This window comes from Sarcophilus harrisii, chromosome 2 (assembly GCF_902635505.1).
Source record: "Sarcophilus harrisii chromosome 2, mSarHar1.11, whole genome shotgun sequence".
Taxonomy (NCBI): Eukaryota; Metazoa; Chordata; class Mammalia; order Dasyuromorphia; family Dasyuridae; genus Sarcophilus; species Sarcophilus harrisii.
Window position 1 is genome coordinate 195,114,932 of NC_045427.1, and position 13,647 is coordinate 195,128,578.

The following is a 13,647-nucleotide window of genomic DNA, read 5'->3' on the forward strand; positions in this document are numbered from 1 at the left end:
AGATGGATATTTGAAGTGAAACAGGAGTTTTTATTCCTTTTATAGTTGAAAAATCCTCATCAATCTATGGGGAAGAGACATTTTACAACAGTTAGGATTACAAATAAGTACTCCAGCTTTTTAGGCAGGGCTGCTGTTGAAGGCCTGCCAACACTCTCACCTGTTCCCATTCAATGGAAAACTGATATACCAGTGTGGGTAAAACAGTGGCCCTTAGCCAAAGATAAAATTCAGGCCTTATCATAGTACAGGGAGCAATTTGACCAAGAACACTTACAACTTTCTCTAAGTGTTTGGAATTTCCCTGTATTTGTTATAAAAAAGAAATCTGGAAAATGGAGGATGTTGACTGATTTGAGAAAAGTAAATGAATAGATGGAAACTATGGGAACTCTTCAACCTGGACTTCCATCTCCTATTCAATTGCTTAGAGAATGGCCTCTTTGGGTTATAGACATTAAGGATTGTTTTTATTCTATCCCTCTAGATAAGGAGGATATGAAAAGATTTGTCTTTTCAGTACCCAGCATTAATTTAGCTGAGCCTTATAAAAGATATGGACAGTTTTGCCTACTATGTGTCAAACATATGTTGCTATTGCTCTTACTCCAGTAAGAAAGGCATTTCCAAAAGTTATGTTGTTACATTACATGAATGATATCTTGGGGTGTGTACCTGAGAAGCAAATGTTAGAAGCATGTCTACAAAAGACCATGGAAACCCTAAGGAACTACAAATTGCATATAGCTCCAGAAAAAATTCAAAGACATGCTCCTTTTCAATATTTAGGATATGAAGTATATCCTAAGCTGTTTATAGTACAAAAGGTTTCTTTAAGAACAGATAAGTTGAACACCTTAAATGACTTTCAAAAATTGATAGGAGATAACTAATGGATTTGTCCAGTGTTAGGCTTAACTACCTACAATTACAACCATTATATGACATTTTAAGGGGAGACACTGCTTTAAACTCGCCACGCCAGCTTACAAAAGCTCAAGAAGCTTTGAGAGAAGTTGAACTGGCTTTATCCAGTGTGGTTGAATCACTAAAAAACCTTGGAAATAGCAATTTTGCTATGAAAGAGAACCCAAAGAAGTCCTTCATCAAGCAGACAGTGTGGTCGAGTGGGTGAACTTGCCAGCACAACTAGACCAAAGCCTTACTCCTTACCCAGTGTTTGTGGCTAAAATTTTATTAAAGGCCATTAAGACAGTAGTACAATTATCTGGGATAATACTTGACAAGATATACCTTTTATACCAATGCACAAATTAATATATGCTGTGAAATCATCCCAGAGTGGCAAATTTTATTGGCCACAGCTCCAAATTTTACACATGGGTCCCCCTTAAAGATAACCTAGCTATTACATAATTGGCAATGGATTTTTGAAGAAAAAGTTTCTAAGGTTCCTCTTAAAGGACCAACTATCTTTATAGGTGCATTCAAACATAACATTTGTGCTGTATACTCTCGTGACTTAACTATAAAGAGAGTAGTCAGAACTCCTTTTCAGTACACTCAACAGAATGAATTGTACATGATCATTCTAGCTCTTATTATCCAGGAGACATAAATATAATATCTGATTCGGCCTATTCAGTAGGTGTGGTACAAAGAATTGCCACAGCCCAAATAAAGTTTGTAGCCTCTAATATATATCAGCTCTTTAAGGAACTTCAAGAGCAAGTGAGAAAACATCCAGGTAAGATTTATATCTTGCATGTCCACTCTCATAGAGGACTTTCAGGTCCTATTTTTTATGGAAATTCAAAGGCAGATAGCCTTGTAATCATGTTAGCCAATACTCCTTTATTTCAGGAAGCCCAAGAATCTCATTCTAAATATCATCAGGCTGCTCGAGCTTTATGTTTGCAATTTGGAAAACAAAAGAGGAAGCTAGGAGCATAGTAAAAGCCTGTGCAGCTTGCCTTCCTTTCCATGCTCCTACACTCCCTCCAGGGAAGAACCCTTGTGGTTTGAGATCCAATGAAATTTGGTAAATAGATGCGACCCATTTTAAATCTTTTGGTCATCTATCTTTTATCCACATCGTGGTAGACATCTTTTTAGGATTTACTTTTGCAATACCAGCAGCAAAAGAAGCAAAAGAGACAGCCCGAGTGGTCACTGAATTCCTTATGCAAGCTTTTGCAATTATGGGTGTGCCATAAGCCATAAAAACAGATAATGGACCTGCATATACTTCTAAACATTTTGCACACTTTTGTGCACAGTATCAGATTTTACACACTACTAGAATACCCTTTAATCCTCAAGGACAGGCAATAATAGAGAGGAGAAACAGAGACATTAAGACTCTCCTCCAAAAACAAAAGAAAGGGGGAGCCACAGATAACCCTAGAGAACTTCTAAATCTAGCTCTTTATACTATTAACTTCTTAATTTTTGACAAGGATGCACTGGCTCCGGCAGACAGGTTTTATAACCCACTGGAAGGGCAGTGTCCAGTGTGAGCAGCTCCACTCTCTTTAGATAATCGCCAGATGATGTGGAGAGACCCAGAAAGTGGTGAATGGAAAGGACCAGATAGGTTAACCCCTTGGGGGAGAGAGTTAGCTTGTATCTCTACAGATGGAGAAGTAATCAGATGGGTGCCAATGAAGCCATATTCACCTCATCCATTGGAGACAGAGAAGACCCTAGAAACATCAGATGGTAATTGACTCACAAACATCAAAAACTGATGAGACTACTGCAGGGCTTCAAAATTTGCAGGAATCATTGGATTTCCTGACACATGATGAGACTATTATTGCAGGACTTCAAAACTTGCAGGAATCATTGGATTCCCTGACACATGAAATAATGAATAATAGATTGGTGTTGGGCTCTTTCTAGTACTTATGGACATGTATAATTCCTAATGTTGATTCATGTTGTAACATCGCTACTAGCCTATGTTATATTACTGTGTACTTGTGTAATACCTCCCATGCTGATGGATTTATGTATACCTGTTTCAAGTAATACCCTTCAGTCCAGAGGAAACCTGCTAACCCTATTTTGATTTGGTGTTCTCACCTTCCTGAGAAGTCAGGGAAGGCATGACCACCTGTGTTCTAAAACAAAAGAAGTGGGAGATGTAGAGGGCCAGAACTCAGGAGAAGTATACTTGAAACAAGGTGTTAACTCAGATGAATTGATGAGACAATGGTCATTTAATTTACATATACTTAGTACTTAGCATGGTGATGTGATAGTTCTCTAGTTCACACATATTCAATATGCTGTAATGATGTAATTGTAATAGGGTATATAAGAAAAGGGTACAGGAAGTCAGACTGGTAGATTGCTGAGGGAGACTGGGTCAGACCATGACAGACATAGACTGTACAAGAGACAATAAAGACTTTGGATTTTATTCTTGTCCATTCTCGTGGTGTCTATCTTACTGAGACCAAGGCCCTTCCGGAGGACCTCCAGTAAGCTAGTCCGAACATTGCAGTTTAGGGGACACCCCTCTTTCCCTTTTCCCCCTTCTCCACCTCCACACACACCTGATGCCTAATGTGGCACAAATTGCTTTGTAATCTATGGTCCCCCGGTTCTTGTACCGAGGGTGGAGTGGATCCCCAAGACAGATTTTGAGCCCTGATACTAATCAGGGACAGCTGGGGCCCAAGATGTAGTATTGATGTAAATTGCATCCCCTTTAACCTTGGGGGGGTACCCTGAAACTGTGTCCTCCTTTGGGGGGAATTCCTCAGTCCCAACCCTGAGAGGGGCACACCCGTTCATGATCAATACTCATTTAATTGGAGATCTTGGCCAGGGCTACAATCACCACCGCTATTGAATTGAAGATTAGTCCCCGGAACTGCTAAGGAGCAGCTCAGGGGCCCGGGCAAACTCGGTAAAGACTCAGAAGGCTAATAAAAGGCGGCTCTTGATCCCGAATCTTTGCTATGTATAACAGGATTTTACCTCCTGATGAAGATATTTCCCTCTCAGTGTTAAGGCACCTTTGCTAATTCCTAATCAGGAGCTATTTGCCCTTCTGGAACTAGCCCAGTGATGAACATAATTTCTTCTCAGTGTAAACAAAACTTTGCTAATTCCTAAACAGGACCTTGCCCACTAAGAAAGCTGTCTTCTCAGCAAGCTTTTAGCGCAAATAAACCCCCTTTTGCCACAGACTTCTGGCTTGCGAATTCTTTGGAAAGAGATCTGTGACATCATCTCTTATCCTCGATCCTTGCACCTCATCAGCATTAAGTCGTTCCAGGGCATTAAAAACCTTGCTTGGCTGCCTGTGTCTTTGCCTCAGCCACTAAGCTCCGCTTTCCTGCAGGAGGTGAATAAGCCGCTTCCCGCTTTGGCTCCGGGAAACGTCTATCTGAATTATTTTGGGCTGGTCGGGTTAGCGCGATAGGCCACGGGCTGGGGGCTCAGGGGGTGAGGCGGCCCTCACGCCGCTTCTGCCGGGAAGACCTTCCCGCCGCGGGACCTCGCGTGCGCGCGCATTGGTGGGAAGGGAAACAGAGGCCCAGGAACGATCAAAGCGGCACAGGCCCAGGTTACATAGCGACAGGGGGAACGGAAGCCCAGGCCCTCTGAGGCACCCAGAAGGGGAAAAGTCAGTCTCAGGGCAAAGCCTGAGAAGGCGGGAGGCGGGGCTGGTATCGAGCGGGGATCTAAGCCAGGCTACTGGGGGGCGGGGTCAGGACGCCATTAGGCGGGGGCGGGGTTCCGAGCGGGAGGGCGCGGGTCTGGGACCCGGCGGACGCGAGCGGGTTTCGGATCAGGCGGAGGCAGAGTTTGGGCTAGAGCAGACGCACATCCGGGCGCCCGCATCCTGCAAGAGAATCATGTCTGCTTCGGCTTCTCCGGCGGAGGCGGTCGCGAGTGCCATTCCCTGGCCCCAGGTGGTGCTCTTCGGGGATTCCATCACGCAGGTACTGTCTCCCGCCCGGGACCACGCGGCCTGCCTGAAGCATTTTCCTCTCGCGTTTTAGATCACCCCCATTTCCCGCGGCACCCCTCTCCCCACTCTCCCCCAGAAGCTACCCCTTTCCGAGAGCTAAAACAAGGAACTAAGCCATCCTGTGGGGAAAATGAGGTTATCATTGGTTATTTACTCACACCGGCTGTGACTCCATTTAGGGTTTTCCTGGCAGAGATACTTGGAGCGGTTTTCTATTTTTTCTACAGCTCATCCTACAATTGAGGAAACGGAGGCAAACAGGGTTAAGTGTCTTGCGCAGGGTTATTCCTCTAGGAAGTGTCTTTGATCCGATTTGAACTCAGGTCTTCTGACTCCAGGCCTAGCCCGAAATCCCCAGTGACACTCGCTGTCCATGGTGCTGCACTCCCACATAGATGGGGGGATGTAATGAGTCATGTCTCTAATCAAACCTATTTCTCCCCCCTCCAGTATGGGTTATGTCATTGTATCATTCTTCTCTCATCTCCTGGGTCCTATCTGTGACCATCATCGCCTCCCTTTACCAACCTCATGATCTTCGTTGGATGCCCCCTCTCAACTTTTTCTCCTTCACTTTTTACTCACATAATTTTCCTATTCTTTTAGTTCCTTTTCCATGACTTTTTTTTCCTTCCCCACTTAAATCCCTAAGGCCTTTCAATATCTTGTTTTGACCATCATAAAATCAGATTTATAGCTGGAAGGTACTTTAGAAATAACTGGTTTCACTGAAAATGATGTTTAATATTTGTGTAGCATAAGAGGTTTAGAAGGCTCTTCACAAACATTTCGTGGAGGAGGGTAGATCCCACATTTTTTATCCTTGTTTTACAGATGAGCAAATTAGTTCAATTTGAAGTATTACTGATAATCAAGTAGTCATGACAAGTGGTGTCATGGGCAGCATTTGAACCAGGTTTTCCTTGACTGCAAATGCAATAAGTTCAGATGAGTCTTTTCTTATCCCCCACTCCCACCCCAGTTTTGTAGATAAAAATACAGGCTTGGAAACAATAAGTGACTTGCCAAAAGATACAAAGTTAACAAGTAGAGCTAGGACTCTCATCTGATTCCACATTTTTCTTTCCCACTGTATTTAGAAGCCTGTCTCCACTGTGTATCTTCATCTTCCTCACCCTACCCCCCCCCCCCAAGACCCCTTCCTCATAACCTCACTCATAAGGATCTATGGTCTCATTCCATAGAACCAAACAATCCCCCCCTGACTCCCATGTGCCTCAGTTGTCCTTTTGCAGTTTTTTTTTTTTTTTAAACTGCTCCCAGTCCTTTTCTACTAGGGTCTGCATCTGTCACTTGAACTTTATGCCCCAGCAATAATTTCTGAGATGTATTCCTTCCCTTGGGTTGTACAATTTAGGAAGCAGAAATTACCCCAAATTAAGAAGTTTGTCACCTGTAGGAGCCAGAATGCATACAGGTCAGCTGAATATATGTATGCAGGTAACCTAAAGATTACAAATTTCCTCCTTAAATTACCTCAATTTTTTTGTTTTTGATCAAATAGATGGTTCCTTCTAGTTGCCATAAAGATTGGTACAACTCCTTTTTCTTGAACACATTTAGTTTTTGGGACCATCGAGAGGTCTCAGACCTGATCAGACAATCCCGTAGTTTGTCAGCAATTCTACTGCCTCCTTTTTATACTTGTAATCATGTAGGTCAGCCTGAATTATTTTCCCATATTACAACATTGTTTATAGTTCTACAAAGATTTAACTTCTCACTTCCTACCTACCTGCTATTCCTCCTTTATTTTCAGGTTAGGCCATTCGCTCCTGGAACTTGGCATCTTTTATTTTTAAGTATCTGTAGAAGTGTATAAGGATTCTTGAATTTCTTTTAAAAGCTACAAGCCCTTGGTCTATAAATATTTCCCACCCATATTTGCATCCCCTACACAAACATACCCAATATGCTTAATAAGACCCTTTATAAGTATGCTTCAGAGAATAGTGAAGAATATGGAACAGAGAAATGATTGAAGGCTATCAGAACTATTTCTTGCAATATAATTTTCCATAGTGGATTCCTCTCACATTAGGAAAGATTCTGAAACTTTTTAGTTTGGAGCATCCACTGATATTAAAGAGTGTTGGGCCTGAGTCAGGAAGACTTAATTCAGATATAGCCTCAGAAAGGTGATTCTGGGTAAATCACTCAATCTTCACGGCTGTTTCCCGTATGTTTGGACATAATAGCACCTACCTTGTGAAGATCAAGTGAAATAAGTTTTAAAGTGTTTAAGCACATAGTAAACGCTATATAAATAGTAGTTGTTTATTATAGATATTATTTAATGATTATAGCTTGTTGCACTTGTTACACACTGTGATTTTCAAATAAATGGCCAAGAAGGAAATATACTTCTGAGACTATCAATTTTTATCCTAAATTTATGGAAAGTGAAAATTACAAGTTTTTTTTTTTATTTATATATTAAAACATTTACTAATATTCTCAAACTAGCAAGGGAAAGCAAGTTAGGCCCTAAGCATATTTGTTAAGCTTATGAGATATAGCTATAGGAAGATCTTTTTCTCAACCCCTCTTAATTCTAATGGCTTTCCTTTCAGTTGTCTTTCCAGCAGGGTGGATGGGGTGCATCACTGGCTGACAAGCTGGTCAGGTAAGAGTAGTTTATATATTTATATCTTGTTTATTACTTTAAAATATGATTACATCTTAGTGAAAGATAGCCTTTTCATTAAGGTAGTGGGTATGTTAAAGTAAAATGTGTTTGCTTTGGAGTTGTGTAGTCCTAGGTTCAGATCATGGCTCAGTTAATACTTTCGTAAGAGGCAACATCACAGCACTTTTGCCAAGGCCCTGAGTGTCATTTAATGTCTTTGAGACAGGCAACTCACTGATACTGTGAACTGTGGAACAGTTTACAGCTGCAGATCTGCTTTGATAGAGGAGCTTTCTAACCAAGGAATTCCTTTCACCCATGAAATTACAAATTTTAAAAACCCTTCATAAAACCTTAGGCAGATCACTTCAGCCTTCTGAAGGTCACTTTGTCCATAAAAATGCAGAGATTGGAAAAAATCACTCCCTTCTAGTTCTAAATTTATAGTACTGTAACTTTGCTTGTTAAAATGATAAAGGATTCTGTGTAAAAAAAGGACAGACAACTAGGTTTAGCAAAAAGTTTTCCTTGCTGTGAAACTAAAGTTTTGACGTATAGATATTTAGACTGTATGAGACAAAAAAATGCAGTTTTACCTAAAACGAGAATTTGAGGATTGTCTACCTAGAGAAGCTAAGAATCGTCCTAATTTTTTGAGTTACTTTTTGTTTGATAATAGTTTGATTAATCAGCTAAATTTCAACATTTCTATTTTTAAAAATCAGAAATCACTTTTTGTTATTTAAAATAATCCTCATCTCAACAATTTAGAGGTAGTAGTAATTGTCATCTTTAGTAGTTTAATACACTAGACATGTTTATATTTATGATTATATTTACACATGAGTATACTTATATTTATATAGTACTTAACTTTACAAAGCATTTTCCTCACTCAAGTGAGTTATGTAATAAATGTACATGCCCATGATTGCACTGTTAATGAGTATCAGAACTAGGATTGAAATTCCTGTCTCAAATATATAAAATGATACCCATAAAGGTTAAATGACTTTTCTTAAGTTCATATCCAGGCTAAGATTCAGATCAGTGTTATCAATCTATTAAAAAATGCTCTTTCCACTCAGTACATCCTAATGGGAATTTATTATATTTACCCTCATCTTTAAACTGCTTTTTAAAATGCTATTTATCTACTTTATTACTCTACTCATATTGAGCCATATCTAGCCAGATTATAGGATATCAATATCATACTGCAAGAATGGCTAAATGGATCAGTAATATTTTTCCTTTTCTTTTTAATTAACTTTATTTCAGAAAATGTGATGTTCTAAATCGTGGATTTTCAGGTTATAATACTAGATGGGCTAAAATCATCCTTCCAAGATTAATCAAGAAAAGTAATAATGCTGAAAATCTTGTTGTAGTTACAATTTTCTTTGGTGCCAATGACAGTGCTTTAAAAGGTAATGACTTTTTTCTCTTCCACTTTTTTCCATGATCTTTTCAATCCTTATCTCATAGTAAAAGTATCTGTAGTTTCTTTTCTTTTCTTTTTTTTTTTTTTTGGTAGGGCAGGGAGAGGGAGAAAGTGAAGTGGCTGCTTAAGCACAATTGCCAATATAGTAAAAAATAACAGTGCTACCCAAATTATTCATTATTATGCCAATAAAACTTCCAAAAGAATATTTTATAAATGTAAAAAATCATTTAGATTAAAAGTCAACTATATCAAGGGTATATCAAGGCAGGTAGATACAGTAGGCCTGAGTAAATAAGAGCAAATTCTCATGGCAAATAGGCAGCATTCAAAGAAAGAATCAAATATCATATAAAATCCTCTAAATCACTAATTAGACAAATGCAAATAAATCTGAAGTTCTACTTCCTACCTATTAGATTGACAAAATGACAAATTTCAAAAGAATATGACAAATGTTGAAGGGGTTGAAAAAATAGTAGGATATGCAGTGCTGGATAGAGACTTGGTGATCAGGTCTGGTTGAGGGGAATAGAAGCGATGAGGGCCATTTGTTGTCACTGACAAATTACAAGTGGTCACTGACAAATTACAGGGATAGGGAGAGGAACTCAGTCTCTAAGGAGTGTCAGAGAGATAAGCTGGGTATGGGTTTCTTCCTTAGTTTGGAGTTCAACTAAATGGGGTTTAAAGTGGAAGGAGTAAGTCACTGCATCTAGATCTAGTTTTGGCCAAGATCTTCCTAGTTACAGGTGGCTGGAGTAGGACAAAGTAGTCCTACATCTAGGAATAGTCACCAGCAGGATTTAGAAGTGGACTTGACCTGAGGGTGGCTTATGTGGCTTATCAGATGCAAGGGTCTTCCAAGCAGTTGAGAGGATGATTTTGTGTGCCTTTTTAAAGGGGGTTTATATAGATCTTTTTGATGACAGTAAATTAGTTATGGGCATGAAGAATAGTTTAGCTTTGGTCAATAAAATTTTACCAATTTCCCTGAACAGATGAGAATCCCAAGCAACATATTCCATTGGAGGAGTATGCTGAGAATTTAAAGGACATGATACAATATCTAAAGTCTGTAGATGTTCCTGAAAGTAGAATTGTTCTTATAACACCACCTCCTCTTAACGAATCAGCTTGGGAAAAGGAGTGTATTGCTCAAGGTAAAAAATAACGTATCTTATTTGTTTCATATTTGGCAAGCTTTAAGTTACACCATGACTACAATAGATGTTTGACAACATATGAACATGTAAAGTGCATCACAATGATTTTTACTTAGTCATCCAAAAAGTAGCTGAACCATTCTTTGCCACATCTTTTTGTGGCAAGAGAAAGGGATTCATTTGCCTTTTAATAATGAGGTTTTTGGTCTGAGTGCATTTGGATTCTCTTGTTGAAGTTCTGGCTGTATTTTAATCCAGTTTTGCCTAGAATAGGTTCCCTCTTCTCTACTACAGCCTTTGATACCTCTTTAGTCATGGGACCATACTTTTTCCTAAAAACAAACAAAAACCCCACAAAAACCTCCATTCTTGCTCTTCACTGGCATAGGTCATGAACTACATTTGAAATCAGGTTTGCATGCTAGCATTGCAATAGAAAAATGAGCAGAAAACACAAAAACCACAACCTGACCACAGAAACCTATGGCAAGAGGGAAGATAAATAGCAAAATTCAAGAATTCAAGTTTCATCAACTCTTGTCCAGAAACATCTTGTACTGCTTTTAAAAAAAAAAAAGAAAAAAAAAAAAAAGGCAGCAACATGCTTGCTAGATGAACAATAATGAGGCCAAAAAAAAAAAAAAAAAAAAAAAATCAAAACCATAGAATCTGTGGAATAGTTTAATTACATACCCTAAGTTCTTTTAGCCAAAATAAACACATCGGAAGCTGTTTTGTCTCATTAATATGTAATACAAACTTGGAAAAGTGTGATACAGAAAATGTAGTCTTGTAGAACTCAGGCTCAGAAGTCTCATATTGTTTCCTGCCCTATTATATCAAGCAGAGATCCTACTGAGATCTCTCACAGGTGGTCTCTTCTCCTTAACAAATGCCTACTATCAGATACTTCCCTTATTGCCTCTTTTCAACATAGCAACCAACTAATTTTTTTTTTGACTTTTGAAAGCTACTGGATATACATAATGGCCTTCCCTTCAGTTTCCACCTGACAAAAATAATGACCTTCTGCCAACAAATAATCACTAGTTCTATTGTACTGGATTAACTTGTATAAAATAAAAAACATATACAGCATTTCAAAGGAGGTACGAATTGAAAAATTCTATGTTCTACTTGTGGGTGTCTTTTTTTACACTCACAAATGGTCTGTAAAAATTGTCCGTGGAAAATTTATCATCCTGTAGTTTGGATGCTGAGTCTTGAAAAGCTTATTTTGAAAGTTTTTCCAGCTTGCTAAGTACTTGAGCACATGGCTAATTGACATAGTCTTTGATAAGTCAGGGTTATCTTAATTATTAAAACCTTGATTATTCAACAAAGTAGGAACAATGTCCAAGTAATGAAATTTAACTCTAAGAAAGTCACATTTGAATCTGCAGAAAAAAATAGCACTTTAGAAACTACTATCTTGATTTTTTATCATTCTTGGATGCAGTTGTCATTTAATAGATGGTTTGAATTTTGATACCATTTTCCTACCTCAGGCTACAAATTAAATCGAATGAATCAGGTTGTTGGTGAATATGCCAAAGCCTGTCTGCAAATGGGCCAAAGCTGTGGGACAGATGTCCTTGACCTATGGACACTAATGCAAAAAGATAACAAGGTAGGATAATTTGTTTATACTTGTCTGGATTGATGTAAATTCAAATCATATTCTCCATAATCTATTGAGACATTTGTGAATCAGAAATGAAATCTAGCAGGAAAATTCACTAGAAGATCTAAGATATTATACAGAAAAGAGATGACCTAATTTCTTGGGGCTGTATACTTTAGTGGAAAGGACCCTGGGTTTGGAGTCAAGAGTTAGGTTTGAGTTTCACTCTTATTGATTGCCCCTTGCAGTTTACTTTCTTCCCTTATACCTTCTGTGTGTGTTTGTGTGTGGGTGTGTAACTTTCTACATATGTACTATGAAGTATGTATCTTTATCTAAAAATTGCTACTTTCCCTATCTACTTAGAAATACACTAGTCAATGAAGGGCAGTGTGCCCTCAACTGCCCATATTTCAGTGACAGACTCAGCAAGCCCAGAAACATAGAAAGATGTGCATAAATTAATACAGAATAAAGTGAACCTTCATTTCAGTAAGCAATAGTGCAAAGACTTGAAATGATTCAATCTCAAGCAACATGAATAAAAAAGACAGACCATCAATAAAACTCAATAACATAAATGATTTGTTCTAGTGGTGTCCAGGCAGAACAGAAAACAAGAAATTAGAAGGACCCACATTGATAAAGTCATATATCTAATGAAATTGGGATTGGGAAAAGATGAGAGAAACAAAGGAAAATTGGACTCACAATGCCTAATTTTCCCTGGCCCCACAGCTGCGTGCTAGTCCATGTTATCTCTAGAACAAAAAATAATCTGTCAGAATGATTCTTATAAATATTTATAAGTAAATAAAAAGCAAAATCATTTAAAAGTAGCAGCTTTTAAAATGTTAGCAATATAACTCAAGTTTGTTTTTCCCCTTCTCATCATTACAGGACTTTTCTTCATATTTATCAGATGGCCTGCATTTATCTCCAAAGGGAAATGAATTTCTATCATCACATCTCTGGCCTTTGCTAGAGAAGAAAGTAGCCTCACTGCCTTTTATCTTTCCTTATTGGCGGGATGTAGCTGAAGTGAAACCTGAACACAGTCTTCTAGGGGATGGTGATCATTAATTACATAAATGTAACTTTTTGATTTACATTAAAGCGATATTGTAGAAATATTAGTGCCTTGGGTAATTATGGTCTTGGACAAAATTGCAATTTCTAGCTTTATGTGTAAATTACAAGATTAGATGTTTTGATGTTATTTAATATTTATTAACAATTTAAGGCAAGTAGAACCAGTTCCATAGCATCTTTGTTAATTGAGAAAGGCAAAGACATTGTTTTTAAAAAAAGTCATAAAATTTTATAAAAAATGGTTATATTACATTTTTCTCTCACACTTTTGCACACACCCACACACCCCAGTGTTCAGATTTCAAAAGTATAACTAAAAATATAATATGATGAATAGTTAACAATACCATAAGGCACAAGTTTCAAGTATTAGTGTAACAAGAATCCATGTAACAAATATATTCTTGAGAAAACACACTTTTGTCACAGGTTTGGTTAATTCCCATCACTTCTATAAATACGAGCTGAATTAAATTATATTGGCTGGTGATTTAACTCTATAATTCTGTGTAAATCAAAATCAACTGTACATTAACTTGACGTAGCAATTGGTGATTAAAAAAAAACTAACAATTCTGCTATTTCATAAGTTGATTGAAACCACATTTTAAAGTTACTTTGGCGAATTATTTTGTATTGCTACTGGTAATATTGAAGCAATACAGCATTTCTGCCTGATGGTATTAGACTCTTTCAAATGACTTTTTAAAAAAGTTCTTG

At 38.1% G+C, this 13,647-nt stretch overlaps 1 protein-coding gene across 2 annotated transcripts; it reads left to right on the forward strand.

Annotated features, from left to right (window-relative positions):
- The first annotated feature begins 4,238 nt into the window (after positions 1-4,238).
- On the forward strand, positions 4,239-13,625 carry IAH1 (isoamyl acetate hydrolyzing esterase 1 (putative)). 2 transcript variants are annotated; one of them, XM_003757875.4, is made up of 6 exons: positions 4,351-4,922; positions 7,546-7,598; positions 8,883-9,031; positions 10,047-10,208; positions 11,720-11,841; positions 12,736-13,625. In XM_003757875.4, the coding sequence occupies exons 1-6, from the start codon at positions 4,836-4,838 to the stop codon at positions 12,916-12,918; spliced, it is 756 nt and encodes a 251-aa protein (XP_003757923.1). In that variant the 5' UTR covers positions 4,351-4,835; the 3' UTR covers positions 12,919-13,625. The 2 variants fall into 2 exon arrangements, with proteins under 2 accessions (XP_031807073.1, XP_003757923.1); XM_031951213.1 differs by lacking the exons at positions 4,351-4,922; positions 7,546-7,598 and adding an exon at positions 4,239-4,321 and having other exon boundaries at positions 8,915-9,031.
- Positions 13,626-13,647: the final 22 nt, after the last annotated feature.

What these genes read in the sequence shown, in the direction of transcription:
- IAH1 (XM_003757875.4), top strand. Translation starts at nt 4,836, where the DNA reads ATGTCTGCTTCGGCTTCTCCGGCGGAGGCGGTCGCGAGTGCCATTCCC. An exon ending in TCGGGGATTCCATCACGCAG is followed by an intron (nt 4,923 to 7,545) that starts GTACTGTCTCCC and finishes CTTTCCTTTCAG; the next exon opens with TTGTCTTTCCAGCAGGGTGG. An exon ending in CTGGCTGACAAGCTGGTCAG is followed by an intron (nt 7,599 to 8,882) that starts GTAAGAGTAGTT and finishes ACTTTATTTCAG; the next exon opens with AAAATGTGATGTTCTAAATC.